Source organism: Nelumbo lutea, chromosome 3 (genome assembly GCF_056320005.1).
Source record: "Nelumbo lutea isolate HS-2025 chromosome 3, American lotus-T2T, whole genome shotgun sequence".
NCBI classification, from domain to species: Eukaryota; Viridiplantae; Streptophyta; class Magnoliopsida; order Proteales; family Nelumbonaceae; genus Nelumbo; species Nelumbo lutea.
In genome coordinates this window covers 79,831,599-79,852,400 of record NC_142686.1, presented here as the reverse complement: position 1 = coordinate 79,852,400, position 20,802 = coordinate 79,831,599, and the positions used below count along the sequence as shown (strand labels likewise).

The window sequence follows — 20,802 nt, the reverse complement described above, 5'->3', positions numbered from 1 at the left end:
GCCCATAACTAAGGTCCACTACCTACTAACACAAGTCATAAACATAACTTAAAGAAAAAAAAAAAGAAACTAAGGTCCATTTGGCCTATTATCTCTACACCACCCATCTAACCTCCTTTCAATTCTTTCCAAGAGTGGTTTCCATAAATTCAATGACTTCACTGCACCACCAATCGGCATTCCCAAATATGTGAAAGGGAGCTCACCAATTCTGCATTCCATGGCATCAGCACACTCCAACAACACTTCCCTCCCAACCTCTCCAACTGCTATTATTGTGCTTTTAGATAGGTTTATCTTCAGCCCTGATAACAACTCAAAATTTGCCAAGACTGCCCTCAGATTCAGCATCTGTTCCACCTTTGCATCCAAAAATATTAGAGTATCATCTGCATACTGCAGAAGAGAAATGCAAGGTCCATCTCTTCCTACCTTAAAGCCCTCAATTAAGCCCACATGTTTGCTTCTTTCTAGTAGTAGGTTCAAAACCTCCAAACCAAATACTGGTTTATGAACCAGAAAATAAGGACATCAGCAGATCTCAATCTTCATAAACAAAGGTCTACTGATTTATACAAACCAGAAATCAGGGGCATCAGAAGACCAGTTTTCTTTTGTCCTATCAATTCTGTAAAAGGTAAGCATCTGTTACTGACCTTAGGAGAACATTCAGAACTACTTCCAACATGAAAGTTACCTCCACCGATGTGATGACAGATCAGTTTCAGTTTAGGATGCTTCTTTTTTTTTTTTGAGAAATGATAGAATTTTATTAATAAAAGAGGAATTACATCAAGATTTACAAGACAAATCATCCCAATAGGGATGCAACGTGCGATCCCATCCTACAACAACTCAAATTACAACTGAGCCAAAAAAAGTTCAGACTTAAACACCCCCATCTTCGCAAAGTAATCTGCCATCCCATTTGCAGACTGCCTTTCTCATTGAACAAGAACTGTCATGTATCTAACCAGCCATTTGAACTTTTTCATAGATTCCTTGTACTTCCAACTCACTGTTTCTAGTTCCTTCAGCCACCCTATTATCAATTTAGAGTCACCTTCAATGAGCAGTCTGTCAAAATTTAGCTGTCTAGCAATCTGTACTCCTTGCAAGACTGCTTGGAACTCTGCAAAAACTGAGTCCCCTTTTCCAGTTGGGCCTGAGAAGACAGCAACAATAAGTCCTTCGTTATTCCTGAAAACCCTCCTAAACCAGCTGGACCTGGGTTCTCTAGGCTGCTGCCATCAAAGTTCAACGTGATAAAGCCTTTGTCAGGATGTTCCCAAACTACACTGGTCTGTTCCTTGCGGTAGAACTTCTAGCTACAGCTCCCAAGTTTCTCCACAAGTCATCAACAGAGAAATCTGAGAACAGGTTTGAGGCTTTAACACAAAGTATAGCTCTATTAAGAATACACTCCCATATTGCCTGCACACTCCTTTCTCTGTCACTGAAGACTACCATTTTTCTCCTCACACCGTCCATATCAAAGCAGCCCTAAGGCATCTCCACATGACTTTACTTCTCTTCTTTGACCAGCTGAAGGTTGCAGATTCGAAGAGATTTCCAATCTGCAGAGGCACAATCCACCTATGACCAAAAAGATAAAAGATCTTTTCACAGAGGCCTACAACAAAAGGGCAAGAAATTAGGAGGTGGTAACAGCTTTCACCACATGCTTCTTCCCACTTCTAGCAGGTTAGATCGATTGCCAGCACTAAAAAATCCACACTCAATATTTCTGCATATTTGTGGGTGCTTACAATCCAATGGCCAATGCAACAGTCCTTAGTAATAGTTTTTTTCATCAGCAGTCCACGAAACTCTAGGTACTTAAATTACCAGTCCTAAAACAGACAAAAATTTAAAAGAATCTGGTGGCCCTATGACCAAGGAAAGAAGAAAGGAGGAAATAGAAGGGCTGGTCAGATCAGGCAGTCCAATCACTTTAACATCAGTTCAATCGTTCTGAATAGAGCTCTATATGTAAAGAAAGGATTTAATCTTCTCCATGGCAGATGGTGCTCTGATACCATGTCACCTGTCATAGAGGGATGAGAAAAGAAGACATCAGTGGAAGAGAAGAAGAATGAGAGAAAGCCCCACAAACCTTAGAGTATTTTAAATATAAATATGAAATTACAAGTATGCCCTTGTGCATAAAAGTACAAGAATAATGACAGTTATCAATCTGCTAATATCACAGGAGCTATAAAATTGAAATACTTAGCATTAAAACATGACACTAGTAATTTTCAATGTTCAGTTGCCTGAAGACACTTGAGGTATATGCTGTTAGCCTTCTTAGTCTAACAAGAGGGACTTCGTTTCTCATAAATTGTTAGCCTTTTGATGTAGTATGGGAATGAGAAACATCCCATCGGGGTTGATGCAGTACAGGAGAAGGCTGATAAGTTCTATTCAAGTTGGGACCATTCCAAGACACATAAGAAGCAGAAATGACACCACCGGTCCATCTTAGTAAATATTTACCGATATAGCATCACCACGGGAATTCTATCTTAGTACGTTTTTACCAAGTTGGCGCCATCTCAGAGTTTTCATCTTAGTTTGTTTTTACCAAGATAGCATTATTTCGAATTTATATTCAATTAGGATTTTCCTTTTGAAGGATTTTAGTAGGATTCTATTTTGTGTTTTCAGATTAGGATTAGGAGACATAAGGGTGTATGCCTATATATAGAGTAGCTAGGGGAAAGCTAAGGGAGCTCTCTTGTTATCAATTTTCTCTTAATTGTTTTGTGAAGAATTCTTCTTCTTAAAATTCGACTTCTGCTCTTTTTTTCTGAAGCTTTTCTCACGTGTTTCGTTTTCATACTGCATCAGTCGGTATCAGAGCTCAAGTTGATCCTTCTTCGGATTATGGCTCCTAAGAAGAAACCAGTAGCTCACATCATGGAGCAGGAACTCAACAACAAAACATAAGAAGAGATGGCGGAGTTGAGAAGACAAGTCAATGCACTTGCTAAGGAGGTGAAATCGTTGCATTCCCGGTCGGAAACAAGGGACAGCGACTCCGACGCAAGTATCTCCACACGCTCCCTTTCATCATCAAGGAAATCAACCAGATTGACTGTAGTTGCGGGTGGTGACCATAGACGGTGACAAGCAGATCTCAAGGTTGAGATCCCGGAATTCCAAGGAGGCATGACTAGCAGAATTCATGGATTGGTTTTTCGTAGTAAAAGAAATCCTTGAATTCAAGGAAGTTTCGAAAAATAAGATTGTGTCCTTAATAACCACTCGGTTTAGAGGACGAGCAGCAGCATGGTGGCATCAATTGAAGGTTATGCAATAGGAAGAGGCAAGAAAAAGATTAAGACATGGGAGAAACTCAAGACAAAGATGAGGTCAAAATTCCTACCTCATAATTATATTCGTTTACTTTGTCAAGAACAAAATCTAAAGCGAGGAACTGATACAGTAGATGAATATACAAAGAAGTTTCATCTATTAGTGGCTCGGAATGAGTTAGCTAAAACCGAAGACCAATTGGTGGCTAGGTATATAGGTGGGTTGAGACCAAATATTCGAGATATATTAGACCTATTTGATTGCTATGATGTTTCTATGGCACATCAACATGTTCTAACCATAGAAAAACAAAGTAGGCGACCTAACCAATTGGGCCGAACCAAACTAATGTGGCTAGACCACCCCATGTGATAATCCTAACCCGCCTTCAAATCAGCCATAGTACTGTGGGCTGAATCAAAACCAAGGAAGTGGACCTAATCCAAGCCAAGTGGGTCCACCTGGACCAAAGTGTTTTAAATGTGGTGAACCATGCCATAAATTTGTTGAATGTGTGAGGGGTGATAAAAGAAAAGGGGCGGTGTTCGTAGAAGATGAGAGTGAAACCCAATTAGAAGCATTTGACTGTTCAGCCCCTCCTATGTTTGACTCTTATAATGACGAAACCTTAGAGGGAGAAATGATGTATAGGGATGTGGGAGAGGCCTGCGATCATTCCTAACTCCTAGGGATGAATCGTCGGATTGGCTAAGAAATAATATTTTCCACACCACGTGTACTATGGGTGGGAAAGTTGCAAGCCTTGTAATTGATAGCGGGAGTTGTGAGAATGCTAAAGCGGAAGTAGCCATCCGTAAGCTGAACCTAAAAACTCAACAACATCCTTGGCCTTACAGGTTTGCATTGCTAAAAAGAAAGAATGAGGTTTCAGTCACATAACGGTGTCTAGTGAGATTTTCTATTGGCAACAATTACAGTGATCGTGTGTGGTGTGATGTTGTATGCATGGATGCCTGTCATTTGCAACTTGGGCGCCCTTGGCAATTTGACTACTACGGACGAAAGAACACCTATTCTCTTGAGTTTAAAGGGAAAAGGCTGACCTTATGTCCATCACAAGAGTCTAAACCAAGCCCTAAAAGAGATTGGTGTTGTGTATGCTTCAATTAACAAGGGGTTTGACTTAAAAGGTATGGAGGCTCCAAAGGAGGTGAGGCCTTTGCTTGATGAATTTAGTGATGTGTTTCCCGAAGATTTACTGGCAGGATTACCACCATTAAGGGATATCCAAGAATATTCGTTTGTGCTGAAACACAAGTTTGGTGTGCACAATCAAGTTGCGGATGCACTCAGCCAAAGGAGAGCCATGTTATCCACGTTCCGAGCATAAGTACCGGGGTTATATACTTTTCGTGAATTATTTTTCACTAACCCTTATTTTGCTGGTATCATAGAGGAAGTGCAAGCAGGTAGTAGGATAGACTTTGTGATATATGATGGTTTTCTATTTAAGGAGACCCGCCTATGTATACCTACTTGCTCATGGCGGCTGAAAATCGTCAAAGAACTTCACAATGAAGGACATTTTGGGCAAGACGAAACAATTCATCTCATCTCAACAAGTTACTTTTGGCCCAAGATGACAAGAGATATCACAAGGTTTATGGAGCGTTGTCACATATGCCAAGTTTCTAAGGGAACGGTAACCAATGTTGGATTATACATGCCCCTCCAAGTTCCTAAAAGACCTTGGGTAGATATCTATGGACTTCGTTTGTCAGTTGCCACGTACCTAGCGACAGGTAGATTCTATAATGGTGGTCGTAGACCGATTTTCAAAAATGGCCTACTTTGTGGCATGTAGGAAAACAATGGATGCCTCACTTATTGCTGGTTTATTCCTCAAGGAGGTTGTCAAACTCCATGGATTACCATCTTAGATTACTTCGGATAGAGACTCCAAGTTCATATCACACTTTTGGAGAAGTCTCTGGAGGTTAATGGGTACCTCATTACAGTTTAGTAGTTTATATCATTTTCAAATGGATGGCCAAACAGAAGTAGTCAATAGGAGTTTGGGGAATCTTTTGAGAACCTTTGCAACTAGCCATGAACGACAATGGGATCTCTTATTAGCACAAGCTGAGTTCGCCTTCAATAGGTCCAAAACCAGGAGGCCAACCCTCGTAGCGTCCTTGACCTTGCTACTAGTACTTGGCCAGGCTTAATTCATGACAAGGCTGATGATATGGTACAGAAGCTTAAGAACCTCCAAGAAGAGGTCCACAACAAGCTAGAGGTAGCTAATGCTAAGTACAAACAATATGTTGATGGAAAAAGGAGGAAAGTAGTATTTGATACGGGAGACCATGTTTGGGCCATTTTAACAGAGGACCGCCTATCAATTGGGCAATGTGGAAAGCTAGCACCAAGGAAGATTGGACCATACGAGATAGTCGAAGTCATCAATGAGAATGCGTATAGACTAAAGCTACCCAGCCATATACGTACCCATGATGTTTTCAATGTCCAACACTTGGTACTTTACGTTGGCGATTAGTCAGATGGTGGTTTGAATCTGAGGACGGATTCTCCTTAATCTGGGGAGGATGATGCAGTACAGGAAAAGGCCGATAAGTTCTACGCAAGTTGGGACCATTCCAAGACACATAAGAAGTAGAAATGATGCTACCGGCCCATCTTAGTAAATATTTACTGATATAACATCATCACAGGAATTCTATCTTAGTACGCTTTTACCAAGTTGGTGCCATCTCAGAGTTTCCATCTTAGTTCGTTTTTTCCATGATAGCATTATTTCAAATTTATATTCAATTAACCTTTTGAAGGATTTTAGTAGGATTCTATTTTGGAGTGTTTTCTTAGATTATGATTTTATTTTTAAGGAGTTTTAGTAGGATTCTATTATGGAGTGTTTTCAGATTAGGATTAGGAGACATAAGGGTGTATGCCTATATAAAGAGTAGCTACGAGAAGCTAAGGGAGTTCTCTTGTTATCAATTTTCTCTTAATTGTTTAGTAAAGAATTCTTCTTCCTAAAATTCGACTTCTGCTCTTTTCTTTGAAGCTTTTTTCACGTGTTTCGTTTCTATATTGCGTCAAGGGTCAACATGGCGGGTAAAGAAGGTGAATTAAGGATCTGAGTTATGTAAAAAAGATATTCAGATCTATACCTGCAGGTAGCTTCCAACAAATTTTCCACTCCACTAAATCAACTCTGATATTCCAATAGTTCTTCTGCAGACCCAACTAAGAAACTGACCAGAATTGACTCCTAATTACATTAAAAATAAAGAAAATTCATATATAAACATAGGGACTCTTAGTATGGACTGCAACTCCTAAACCAACTTGAAATATCCATTACTAATCATGTTAAAACTAAACAAACAAATGACAGCTCCAAGATAAACAAAAAGAGAAAAAAAAGGGGAACATCTTAATCCCATAACAGGATGTCACCCTATTGCTAGAATAGTTATAACCTTCCCAAATACGCATTGGATTCACAAGATCTGGGTTTTCTTGGATAAGTAGTTGAAAAAAAAAAACTATACTGACACCAAAATTATGTAAAATGGATAAGTTTTGGCCCTTAAAATAGACCGAGAAAAATTAAATGGTTGCATCTTTAACTTTTCAGAATTCTAAGTACTTTCTAATATAACCTTTTGAACTAATTTAACCCTTTAAGATGACTAATCCTCTTTTAAGACACAAACAAGAATATGAAGAAACTTGATTTCTTCTTCCAAAGTTTCTTTCCTTGTTTCAATGCCTGCATCATCTTCTTAGGCTATAATCAAGTAATCTTAATAGGAAACACTTAAGCCAGATGCTGATGCAGTGCTAATAACCTCATTCGCTGCTAATGTTCCTATGTAAAAACCAAAGTTCTTAAGAGTATGGTTTGAACATTTAAGCCTTAACTACTATTGAAAACCAAGGTTCCTTAATGTTAGGTTGGAATTCATTGGTATCCATTTGCATATCTTCTTTTAGTAAAACCCTAACATGGTACAGGAACATCTCTAGAGATCATACTTAGGAGGATTTAACTTACACACAAAAAGGTTGACCATAGGGGCAGGCCTCTTGATTTATCGTAGGAAGATTTAACTTCATTTGTATCCATTCCATTTAGCCATTTATTGTATATTACCTCATTTTATCCGCTCAGAATATTATAGAATGATATATGCTTTTTGTTTTTCTCATCAATCTGTATTAACTCCTATTTTTGGTAACTTCACATGTTTTTTAAATATCAGGTTGCTAGTCTCAGAGGATCCATAAGCAGTTTTCAAGAGCAAGCAAGTTGCAAATCAAAAGTTTTTTCAGTTGAAGCACCATACAAGCTTTGCCAATCTTTTACTCCTCAAATGTCTCTTTCCAGCCCACTTAAGGTCAGTCATGTGCCTTCAAGGTAGTAAGCTTATCTTCCTCAAATATCCTAAAGTTGTAAGGAATTAATGGAAAATGTTTCTATATGATTTTTTGATAGGTAATGAGTAATTGCATCAAACATATATAAAGCTTAAATGTAACAACTGTTTCACAAAAAAGGTCCACCTACATACACTATGGACCAGAGAAGGATTTACAATAGAAGCAGAAAATACAATATGTTCCAATCCCTCAGAACAATATGTAGAGGTTGCTTGGTCCAATTTGTAGAGACTATCTGCTATAAGTCCTCGGCCAATCATCTTCCTCAAGATCAAATCTTAAAAGACATGAATCAAGAAAGCTTACACATCAATTTAAAGACTTAGTAAGACTATCAATGAACCATTTGCAATTCTTTCATTATCTCTAACTGATAATAGTTGATAAGAAGAAAAGAGACCAGACTTACTAGTCATATGAGTGGAAGCTCCTAAATCAATGATCCTAGGAAACTCAAAAGGGATAGTAAAGACATCTTGGCTATTTGATTTCACGACATATGACATGGAGGTCCTCCTTGTGTCTGTAACTCATAGTGTCCTTGGACAGTATCATGGGTGGATTGCTATTGATTTTCATTATTAAAAGTTTAGGTAGCAATTCTGGTAGTACTGGTTTTCTTCCTAGGGTTAATTTTAAACTTTTTGGATTTTCCACTAAATCCCACAACTCTCAGTCTCAGTGTGCTTGTGTCTCTTACAATGAGTTCATCATTGTTTTCCTTTTTATCTTTCTTGGGGTTCTTGTTTTTACTTTCTTGTGTCTACCTCTTCCCGCAAGAACAACTTGCTTCTCCTTAGGTGGATTGATAGCAACCCAACTACTCTCTTTTGACTATATTAATGCATGCACCTCATGGAGTGTGGAAAGTTTCTTTGCTATCCAAGATTGGGCTGCAATTTGGGTTGGGTTGGGAATTTGTCAAATTGTCAATGGGCCAAAACCTAACCTGAGCTCAATGCAATTGAAAGTCTTCAAGTTGGGCAACCTGATCTGCATCCCTACCCAAGATCTAGACTCTAATAGGTTTATGCATCTAACTTAGATCCATGTTTCAAAGTATCAGTACTCTTGATATACAAAATTTGTGTATCGAGAGCTTTGGTGAGCTGAAACTACCATTTTTTTAAATGTTTTGCCCTGATATTTTGACAGGCTACCTGTCACATCAAATATTAATACTTTAAAAACTTAGAAATCATGTAAGCCTTTAAAATAGGCATATTGATGAGCCCAAGATACAACACGATATGCCCAATATGGGTATTGTATTGATACTTTGAATCTTGTTTAGATCAGCCAAGAAAGCAAACAACTTCTTTTATAATGCCAGCTTCATATAGGATGAGGCATCCCTCTATTATCCTAATCAATAGACAAGTAGTGATCTAATTTCTTCCACATTGAAGGGTAGAATGGTAGACTGAGAGGCTCTTATCACCTTGATGTCAAGTTGAGGATTCAATTTGTAGTAGATAAACATGTGCGAAGTGTCTATGCTTAGCATATTTAGATTTGGATTGAATTCAAATCTCTTTGGTGTTTCAGTCCACATAAAATTTTTCCATAATGTGGGCTGCACTGAAGACAACACCATGACATGATCATGTAATTCTCCCACTCCCACTTTTAATGAACTGTGCCTTCATCTTGGGATTCCTTTATCTTGCCAGTCAAATACCCCAATTTTCCTCTCCCTCCTAAAAATAATCTTACAACCTTAGACCACTATAAATAATTCAGACCATTTAGAGGTGTGATAGAAATCTGAAAATTCATGGTCGCAACACTGTGTCCCATTCTTCTCTTGGCCTGTCTTGGGATCTTGGCCTTAGAAGAGGCCTCAGGGATGTTGGAACTCTACTTGCTGAACACTCTTGATAGTCTTTCTTGTTTCTGACCTTTCTGATAAGTGCTTGTGGATTGCTGATCCATTAGGTGTAATTTCTTGTGCCTCTTTCACAATGCTCTTTCCCATCTCTTCCCTACCACAAAATTTCTGGGCGAAAGAAATTCAGAGTACTTTTACTCCTATTTCGATCTCACGCACAGGCTGTAGTACTTACTGTCTCTCAATTGCACATCCCCCCATGATATGTAGGGTTTTGTTCTAGGATGGAATGGGGATGGATAATTGGTGTCTAGGAATGATATATAGGGCTGGTCGAATCGCAGTGATATACTGAGAAGCACTTATATAGGAAAAGTAGTACAGCTAGCAATAAAATTAATATGCAATTTATTAAATAGGAAGAGATAGAAGGGACCAACATTGCTTTGTGTAATGGGAAATCTTGGTTTGACAAAAATGAGAATGTAGGTTTGACTCCAGAGCTGCTGCTTTGTGCAAAAAGATGCCAAAGATTAGGACCATATCCAGCCCATCCCTCCCAAGACCCCATATAGCTGGGGCCATCATTGGGTAATGGCCCTAATTGAATGGGAAAAGATAAAATTAATTCAAGAATGTAAACAGAGAAGAGAATTTGCAATGAGAGAATCGGAGAAAGCATAGACAGGGGACTGCTTGGAGCAAGCTCCCAGAAGAAGATATTGTTAATAGAAGTCCTTGTTCATGAAATCTACCTAAAAGGTCCAAGTATAAGACTAGTTAAATGAGGTGATCTGGCACGGTGAAAGAATTGATCCTTTCTTGCACCAAAGAACAGATGAAAAAAGATTGTTTAGTTTTCAGTTTGGTGATTATGGATATAGTTGCTGTATAAGTGACTGATTCTATCAAACTTTACCCCTTGTATTTGACAAATGAAGCATCATTGATGATGTGCAGATTAGATATCACTCTCCTGAGGAGGAGATAGCTTTTGGACCTGCTTGCTGGCTTTGGGACTACTTACGAAGAAGTGGAGCTTCAGGCTTTTTACTTCCACTTTCTGGTGGAGCAGATAGCTCTTCAGTGGCAGCCATTTTTGGTTGCATGTGCCAGCTTGTTGTAAAAGGTCAGTTAAGTAATCTCAAAAGCATTTTTCTAGAATATCATCTTTGGATATTTTCTTATTTCAAGTTATAGCTCATGATTTTATTGATCTAGACACTGTATTTAGATGTTGATATGGGGAGTTTTTCTTAAGGAGTGGAGTATAATGAGAATATTTCTCGATATTCCTTTATATATGGTTTAAAATGCCTTTAAATTTCCTAATATTTCCTCGACACATTTCCATTTCCATGGGTAGTGATATGGAATTTTACTGGAATTGACATCATAGTTGTCAAGGCGATGCCTAGGCAACTAGGTGATTTTTAGAAGTCACCTCGCCCAACGCCAAGGTGTTTTTGTATTAGGCGCTCACCTATATATATTATATTATTTTTTTGGATGTGCATATGTATTATATCATTTTATTGGTTTGTTTTATTTTATTAGAATACACCCTGTTGTTTGTTACAATTTTTTTATTAAAATAATTCTCTTTACATTAAAACTACGAAAGTTTCTTTGGGTTGGAGACTTTGAATTTTGAACCGAGAGCTAAGTTTCCATTGTTCAGTCCAAGACCTCCAGGTACGTTTCTTCTTCTTCTTTAAGAAATATTTTTATGATGAAATAGGGGCTTTGCCTCCTCCTCCTTCCTAAAAATCATATTGGTACTCATTCTTTCTTACTTTTAACAATCCTCCTCCATTTTCTTAGCCTGAAACAGGGTCTCCACCCCCTTAAACACAGCCCACATCATCCTCTTGGACATTATGTTGGGAACGAAAAGGGGCTTCGTCCCCCATTTTTGTTGGCCTAGATGCTAGCTATGGCATTTTATGTTTTATTCGAATGATTTTATTGCTAATAGGTAGCATACATGTATGTTGGTTAGTATAAAAAACCTATAGAGCTTAAGAGGGGTAGGAATATTTATTTTATACTTTCAAATTCCATTGCCTAGGCAACTGAGTGACCTGTGGTCGCCTAGGCACCTTGACAACTATGATTGACATATCCCCTAGTGAACACTACTAGGAATACAAGAGATGATTTCCATGACATATATCCATTTCCGTGGGTAGTGACATGAAATTTTACTATGATTGTTATATTCCCCAGTGAACACTACCCGCACTATACAGGGTAGGGGTGAGCAAATGGGTAGGTTCTACCCAACATAGTTGTCAAGGTGTCGCCTAGGCGACTAGGCACCTCGCCCAAACGCCTTACTTTTAGCATCTAGGTGCCTGCCTAGGTGACAAAAATGACAAGGCGGGCACATTTGTTTTAATGTTTTACTATTGAAATTTAAAAGATAAAAGGGTTTTGAGGAGAGAAAAAGAAAGAAAGAAAGAAAAAAAAGAAAGAGGAAAGAAAGAATAGAATTATAAAGAGGTTCTTTTTTTTTTCTATTCTCTCTCTCTAATTAAATAAAACAGAAACTCCATCCTTGTTTTTTCTATTTTACTTTCCATCTTGAATATTTATCATGTAAACATTCTTTAGCTGCTAGTTGATATGCTGCAATGTTAAATACTTATAATAGTATATTATTTTTGAAAATAATGAAATTAATATATGTAAAAGATTTTTATATTTTAGTTGTGATGGTTTGCCACATTTTTAGAGGAAATATAATGTTCTTATTAAAGAGAATTGCTATTTTTTCTATTAATATACATGCTGAATGGTGCATAAAAGTAGGGGACTATCCAAAAGTTAGTTTTTTATATTATAAAATTTTTATTGCCTAGGTGAGTAGGGGACTAGGCACCCCAGTGTTGCCCAGAATTGCCTAGACGCCTTGAAAACTATGCTACCCAGACCGAATGGAACTGACCTTCAACCACCCTACCCAACCTGTTACAGGGGTAGGGTCTGGTCCCACATTCTTGGAACTGATCCCCACCCAGGCCGGTTCCAGGGTCTAGGGTTTATCCTACATAAGCCAACCTGATGAACCGACCTTGGTGGAACCTGCCTTGGAACCAAACTTGCCTTGAAATAAACCCCCAAATACTTTTGGAGATGTGAAGATTTAAACCCTAGTACTCATGGTTACAAAGACCATGGTCTTCCTTGATCATTGAGTTACTTAAATGATTTGATCATTTGTTTTCATTTTAACATTTGAATGTGTACAGTAAGTAATGTAAAAGGTAATATTTACAAAATTTAAATTTAAATTATAAGTTTTGAACCATATGATGATAATTTACATATTAAATTACTCAAATTAATGAATAAAGATAGTATAAGTTTTAAACTATATATTATATTTATTGAAAATCAAGTTTTTAAAGAACATGCTTCTGTTTTTTTGAAGTGGGAGAATAAAGAAAGAACAGGTTCCACAGGTAGACCCTGGAACCACCAATGCCAGAACTGACCCTGGAACCAACCTTCATAGGGTAGGTTTTCCAAAAACCTGGAACCGACCCTTATAGGGTAGGTTCCAGGTTCTGCCATTGAACCGAACCAGACCAACCCATGCTTACCCCTAATACAGGGTACAAGAGATAGTATTATAATACAAGTTGGTGACAATATTGTAGATATGTAGGCTAGCAATATTATTGCTCACCCAACTTAGATTATTACCACTTGGAGCCAGCTCGATATCCATTTCAAACATGAAATTAAATATTAGTTTTTGTTTGTGTAATAGATTATTTGGTTGATTTAGAACCATTTGCATTTTCTGACTTCAAAATTTTCTTTAACTTTTTCTATCGTGTAGTTTTGAATCTTAGGATTTACAGGACAACTTCAGAAAATATTCTTTTGTCTATAACCTTAGTTTCTTATCTTCGTTTCATGATTCAGAACAAGATAATAATTAAAAAAGGTGTGCGTATGCTTCTTTTATCATTTTGTAAAATATCAATTTACATTTTTGCATAGTTTACAATGTTTCTGTCATGTTTATAATTTTTACAATATTTTCATGATCAGCATTTCCACCAACACTGACATTTTAAACCCTGCTTTATATTTGCATGACACATAAAGGAGACTTGCATGATATGCAGATAATGAACTTAATCTATTTTATGGCTTTATCTTCTGGACAATCTACCTTTTCTTTTCTGACATTCCAGAAGAATACAGGCAAAACAGAAGTGTAGAACAGGACTGCAAATCAATGTTTAGAAATATGAGAGGGGGTGCAAGTTTATAAGTACCTACAGCCTGAAACTTTGCAACAATTTTTTTTTTCTTTCTTTTTGAATCAACGTGACTTTCATTAAAAAACAGAAGCCCTGCTAAAGTGCTAATAGAATAGCAGGCAAGGATATAGTGCAAGGGCTTCCACAAAAGATGTGGAATCCTATTCTTTGTTTAATGATTCAGAAAAAGATAATAGTTCAAAAGGTATTCCTATGCTTCTTTTTATCATTTTGTAAAATATCAATTTATAATTTTGCATATTTTACATTGTTTCTGTCATGTCTATAATTTTTACAATATTTTCATGATCAACATTTCCACCAACAATGACATTTTAACCCCCTGCTTTATATTTCCATGACCCATAAAGGAGACTTGCACAATATGCAGATAATGATCTTAATCTATTTTATGGATTTCTCTTCTGGACAATCTACCTTTTCTTTTCTGACATTCCAGAATAATACAGGCAAAAAGAAGTATAGAACAGGATTGCAAATCAGTGCTTGGAAATCTGAGAGGGGGTGCAAGTTTACAAGTACCTACAGACTGAAACTTCGAAACGATTTTTTTTTTTCTTGATAATCAACATGACTTTCATTAAAAAACAGAAACCCTGCTAATAGAATAGCAGGCAAGGATACAGTACAAGGGCTTCCACTAAACAAACCCAGAACCAAACAGCAAGAGTACAAGAAGAAAACAAAACTACACCATTACAAGAAAACAGAACTACAACTTTAGGGTGTCTGTTACAGTGTTGTGGTTAAGCATAAAATGGCCTTTGTATACATGAAGTCATAAAGTACATATGCCACAAGGCAAAATGATTCTGTTGATCATCAATTACTTTTCAAGTTGTTAGCATATAGAAGGTTATACCTTTAAAGGAAATTTGGCTATCCTAGTCACCTATTTAGCAATGAATATTTCCCACTTGGAACTACTACTGAGCTATTCCTGAGCATCCAAAAGGGATGCTCTTGAATGGTATCTAGATTTAAAGGTGGTACAAGTTTCTAGCTTTAATCCCCATCGACTGCACCTAAAAATGAAATTGCCAACTTTGTAGGCATAATCAAAAGCATGATTCAGAATTTGGATATCAGTGGATGTTTTATCATGTAGGAATGAGAAATTTTGGGGATGTTTCGCAAATTCACTAAAATATTTGGATATTCTAAAGAAATCAGGGAAAATTACAAAAAAAAAAAGAAACAGAAAGTGTCATTAGAATTTCGTGGACAGTTAAGAAGAAGTATAATCACACATTTAAACTAAAAAAATCATAGCAAACTGTATATATCAAATAGGAGAAGATTAAGAGACTTAAGTAGTTATCTCTTGTAGAGACACTATGGGCTGACTTGGTTGGGGGCACATTTTTATATCATCTATCTTATGTATAGTATCATTATTTTCTATTGTATACATAGTCTTTTATTCTTTGCATTAGAGAGAGGCACAACTGTCCTTTCACTCTTTTGTACTCCCTTGATATATAATACATCTCTTTTGGGCGTGTTGTCACTAAGACACATCCATTCAAACTCTTGTATCTTTGAAATTGCTGTCTTTGTCATGGTATCAGAGCAGATTCGATGAACTGCACTTGCTGATAATATTTGATGTAGTGCTTGAAGGTTCTTATAAGAGGACTGGGGAGGCTCTTGTTGGTTTCTACTTCTCAAGATATAAGTGCATATTTGGGGCTGTTTCGATCAACCTTTTCTTTGCTGATTTTCTGTAGAAAACAAGAGGCTTTTCTCACTCATTCCATCGGAGCTCTTGATTGCCTAATCAGATCACAGTGAGACTACAGATCTGGTATTACCCTAGCCTAGTCTTCATTTCTGTTCAGTTGTTTTGCTGAGTGTGAATTTTATTGGAGGGTTTTGATCTCTCCTTGAAGTTCTAGAGTCATGTTTCCTATTGATAGTAGACTAAGTAAGCAGCCTCGTTTCTTCCATAGTTTTCAAGGCGCCAAGGCGAGGCTGGGCGTTAGGGGGTGCCTTGTCGCCTAGTCGCCTAGGTGATGAATTTTTTTATATAGAAAATATAGATCCTAGGGTAGTTTCCTAGGTACCATAGCCATATTTCCTTAATAATTATTCATAATTTTCATAAGAAAAGTATAGAGTTCATGTTAAAGTATAGAAAGTGTGTTGATTAGACAAAATTTTAAGTTCTTCCTTACTTATTGGTTCAGGTCTTAAAGTCTTCGAGGGTTCAATACAGCATTTAACAATGTTTGTATTGATTAAATCCTAACAAATAAGAAAATAATAAAAACAAATTAGTATATAAACACACAAAATGAATATTTTAGTTTAATAGTCCCTATTTTATAATTATAATGTCAAACAATAAAGAATAAAAAGGTATTTACAATACATAGTACAAAACTTCTTGGCGATTAGGAGAGGTGAGCCTCAAAGGGCACCTTGTCGCCTAGGCATTGCCTAGGCGTCACCTTGACAACTATGGTTTCTTCTCTAAGAATTTCCCCTAATATAGTGTCTAGACTTGGGGTAGTATCCCCACTCAAAAGGTTCTATCTAATCACTTTATACTTAGGCCTCAAATGCATTAGGAAATGCATGATCTTCTTTTGTCAAAATGATCCTTCATAGCCTTGACACAACAGGCTATCAAAGAGTCCCTTATGTGCACTAGCTACTAATTCTTACTCAATCCGTAAATTAACAAAACCAGCATAATACTCCTGGATCTTCTTCTCCCCTTGGTTGTAAGAGAAGATTTCTGTTTCAATTTGGTTTTGTTGAGACAGATTGGACTGTTGATAAACCTTTTCTATATACTCAAACATCTCCTTCGCAGTCTTAAGACTCCTCATCAGAATAGCAATGTCAATTTCAATTGATCCCAAAATCTAGGATGTAGTCCTTGCATTATCTATTTTCCTTTGTTTCAGTCCTTTACCATTGGAATCATCAGTCTTAGCTACTGAACCATCAACATATCCCCAGAGACCTTGTCCTTAAACAAAAAAACTGGAAATGGAACTTCCATGGGGCATAGTTGCTTCCATCAAACATGACAGACAAGATTTCCCTTTTGTTGGATGCCATTTCACCAATACAACCATAAAAAAGAAACTGCAGCAATATAGGAGGGAAAAACATGCAAAAAACTAATACAAAACCAACCTTATATTGAGACAGCAATAATAAAACACTCCAAGAGGTAGTTTTCTTCAAAAGAGAACAAGAACAATCCAATCTAGAAGTGCTAGAACAATAACAGTCCAAATATGGAGGGTACAGGGTTGAAAGTGTTTTCTTTGCAAACAAACCAAAGCCAAAGAAGGATCTCTCTAAAGTGTAATGCTATGAATGCAAGGAATAAGATGTGAATCGGTCTTCTAATATGAGGTTTAAAATCAGTAATTAACAATGCAAATCAGATCTGAATAATAGTGCAAGAGCTGTGTATGTCGAAGAGAAGAGGTAAGAGAAGAAGAAGTCGAATGAATCACCCTTCTCCTCTAACCCTATTTTATTAATCTCCAAAAATTAATGATGACAAGTATGCCCTTAAGTGGGCGGCCAGCTTGGTAATTACATAAAGAAAATAAAACAAGAACAAATAACAGGCCCATTAAGTGAGGCCCATCAACATAAAATAAAAGATAAAAATAAAGGATATCACACAACCAACTGTTAGGGCCCATTCGGCCCAGTCTCTTTACACTCCCCCTCAAGCTGAGCATAGATGTCATGCCCAACTTGCTTATATACTGTGTCAATTTCCCTTTGGGAACTTCCTTGGTCAAGATATCATCCAGTTGCTCTTTTGATGTGATAAATGGCAAATAAACTTCTCCTGAAGAGACTCTTTCCCTTATGAAATGCCTATCAACCTCAATGCGCTTAGTTCTGTCATGTTGAACAGGATTATGTGCAATGTTGATAGCAGCTTGGTTGTCACAATAGAGCATCATTGGTTTCTCGTAGTCCACCCCCAATTCCTCTAGAAGGGATCGTAGCCATAGTAGTTCTGACACACCATGAGCCATTGCCCTATATTCTGCTTTTGCTGAGGATCTAGCAATTACTGATTGTTTCTTACTTCTCCAAGACACAATATTCCCAACAACCAGAGGTGGACCTTCTGTCATCCATACATCCTGCCCAATCTGCATCAGTAAAGGCCTCCAGCTTCATGTGACCATGCTTAGCAAATAGAATACCTTTCCCTAGAGTACCTTTCAAGTAGCACAAAACCCTTTCCGCAGCAACTAGATGAGTATTTTTAGGCAGATGCATAATATGACTAATAACAGTTACTGCATAGGAAATATCTGGCAGAGTCATGCAAAGATACAATAACTTCCCAAGCAGTCTTTGAAACACTCCCTTATCAGACAAAGGTTCACCATCTGTCGCAGAAAGTTTATGATTAGGATCAATGGGAGTGGAGATGGGTTTAGCTCAAAGTTTACCAGTTTCAGCAAGAAGATCAAGGACATATTTGCGCTGAGATATGAAAATACTGACCTTAGACCGAGCAACTTCAATGCCCAAGAAATACCGAAGGTTTCCCAAGTCTTTGATTTCAAATTCAGAATTGAGAAATCCTTTTAGTTTCCTGGCCTCTTCAATGTCATTACCCGTGACCACAATATCATCAACATAAACAATCAAGAAGTTCACCAGAGTGTTATTTCTCTTCAAGAACAATGTATGATCAGATTGTGTTTGAATGTAGCCAAAGGAGACAAGAGCAGCCCGAAATCTCTCAAACCAAGCCCGAGGAGATTGTTTGAGACCATAAATGGATTTGTGTAGTTTACACACCTTGCCTTTCATTTCTTTCCCATACACCCCTGGAGGTAGAGACATATAGGCTTCTTCATGCAGATCTCTATTCAAGAAAGCATTTTTAACATCAAACTGGTGTAGGGGCTAGTCAAAGGTAGCTGCTAGAGAAAGCAAGACCCTGACTGAAGTCATCTTGGCTATAGTAGCAAAGGTCTCAAGATAGTCAATGCCATGCATTTGGGTGTAACCCTTGGCAACCAACCTAGCCTTATACCTCTCAACTGATCCATCAGAGTGATATTTAATGGTAAACACCCATTTACACCCCACTGGTTCCTTCCCTTTCGGCAAGTCCACAACATCTCAGGTATGGTTTTTATATAATGCTTCCAGTTCAGTCATCATAGCATCCCTCCATTCAGGTTGAGATAATGCTTCCGGTACAGACCTGGGTATCACATGTGAAGAAACAAAAGTAAGAAAGGAGTAGTAGGAAGGAGAGAGAAGGCTGTAAGGTAAATGTTTGGAGATGCAATGGACTGTACACTTCTGCTTGCCCTTGCGAAGAGCAATAGGAAGGTCAAGATCAGGGACGGTCGAAGGTGGGTCGGTAGTGGGCTGACCTGTTTCCTCAGGAACTGTGGGAGTGGCAAGATGCTCTTCCGAAGGAGTGGAAACAACCTGCATATGTCTGAATCTCTGCCTTTGGTAACACCTTTGGAGAGTAGGAGCAGAAGCAAGAGGAGGATCAGGGGTGGGTTCAGTGGAAGAGGTGGACACCCCATGATTAGACTCACAAGGGATGGGAAGAGGAACAATTGGAGGCATAGCAAAGGGTTCATCAGATGTCTCCCCCTTAGGAGGAATACTAAAGAAAGGAGTCAACTCTACAAAGGTGACATCCCGAGATACAAAGTGGGTGCCACGAACTGGATCAAAATAACAATAACCCTTTTGTGTAGAGGCATATCCCAGAAACACACACTTATGAGCCTTAGGTTCAAATTTATGCATTTGGTGACTATGAATATGCACATAACAAGTGCTCCCAAATACACAGAGAGGGAGAGAAAAGAGATCTTCATCCGAGAAGAGAAGACTAAAGGGGGTTTTAAAGCCAAGGACCTTGGAGGGCATATGGTTGATTAGGTAGGTAGCAGTATGAACAACATCTCCCCAAAACCTTACAGGAACATGGGATGCAAATAAAAGGGATTTGGCAACCTCAACCACATGTCTGTTCTTTCTTTCCGCCACCCTGTTTTGTTGTGGAGTGTAGGAACAAGAACTTTGATGAATAACCCCAAAGATTTCAAGATAGGTGGAGAGGGTTTTCTCAAAATACTCCTTAGTATTGTCAGAGCGGAATATTTTGATACGGGTATTAAATTGGGTGAGGATGAGTTCATGAAAAATTTTCACAATAATTGGTACTTTATCCCGGGATTTCATGAGATAAATCCATGTATAACGAGAATAATCATCAATAAAAAGGATAAAATACCTGTAGCCCCACATGGTTGGCATGTGATATGGCCCCCACACATCAAAGTGAACAATATGGAAAGGAGAAAGAGATCTTTTATTACTGATTGAATAAGAATGTCTACAATGCTTTGCTAGCTCACATGACTCACAATGAAGACTAGATAAAGGCACTCCTTTAAACATATCTGGGAACAGATGGCTTAAAGCAGAAAAAGACAAATGACCAAACTGAAAATGACATAATGAAATTTTGTTAACAGACTCTGACATAACTGACTCTAAAGCAACTCCATGAGGTGGTCCCAAGGCTTGATTTGGTGTGTCCATCAAGTATATTCCGTTCGCCTCATGGCCACTCCCAATCGTCCTCTAAGACTGCAGGTCTTGAAAAACACAATGAGTTGGAAAGAAGGTTATGCTGCAGTTCATGGACTTTGTTAAGCTACTAACAGATAAAAGGTTTGTATTAAGCTTAGGAACATGGAGAATAGAAAGATAAGAACAGGCTGTCAGAGGTCTTTATATCTCCTTTACCAGAGATGGGGGCAAGTGACCCATCGACAAGGGATATTTTCTCTTTCCCAGAGAGGAGATGATATGAACAAAAAAGGTTAGATAGGCTGGTCATATGGTCTGATTTAGCGGAATCTATAATCCAAGGGAGTT

General features: G+C 37.8%; 1 protein-coding gene across 1 annotated transcript in view; it reads left to right on the top strand.

The window, feature by feature from the left end:
* Positions 1-20,802, top strand: part of LOC148865936 (carbon-nitrogen hydrolase family protein) — a 97,695-nt gene that overhangs the window by 17,317 nt on the left and 59,576 nt on the right. Inside the window, exons 6-7 of the mRNA XM_088977939.1 lie at positions 7,575-7,709; positions 10,544-10,712. Of these exons, the coding sequence (XP_088834065.1) occupies positions 7,575-7,709; positions 10,544-10,712 (304 nt within the window). The remainder of the gene's footprint in view (positions 1-7,574; positions 7,710-10,543; positions 10,713-20,802) is intronic.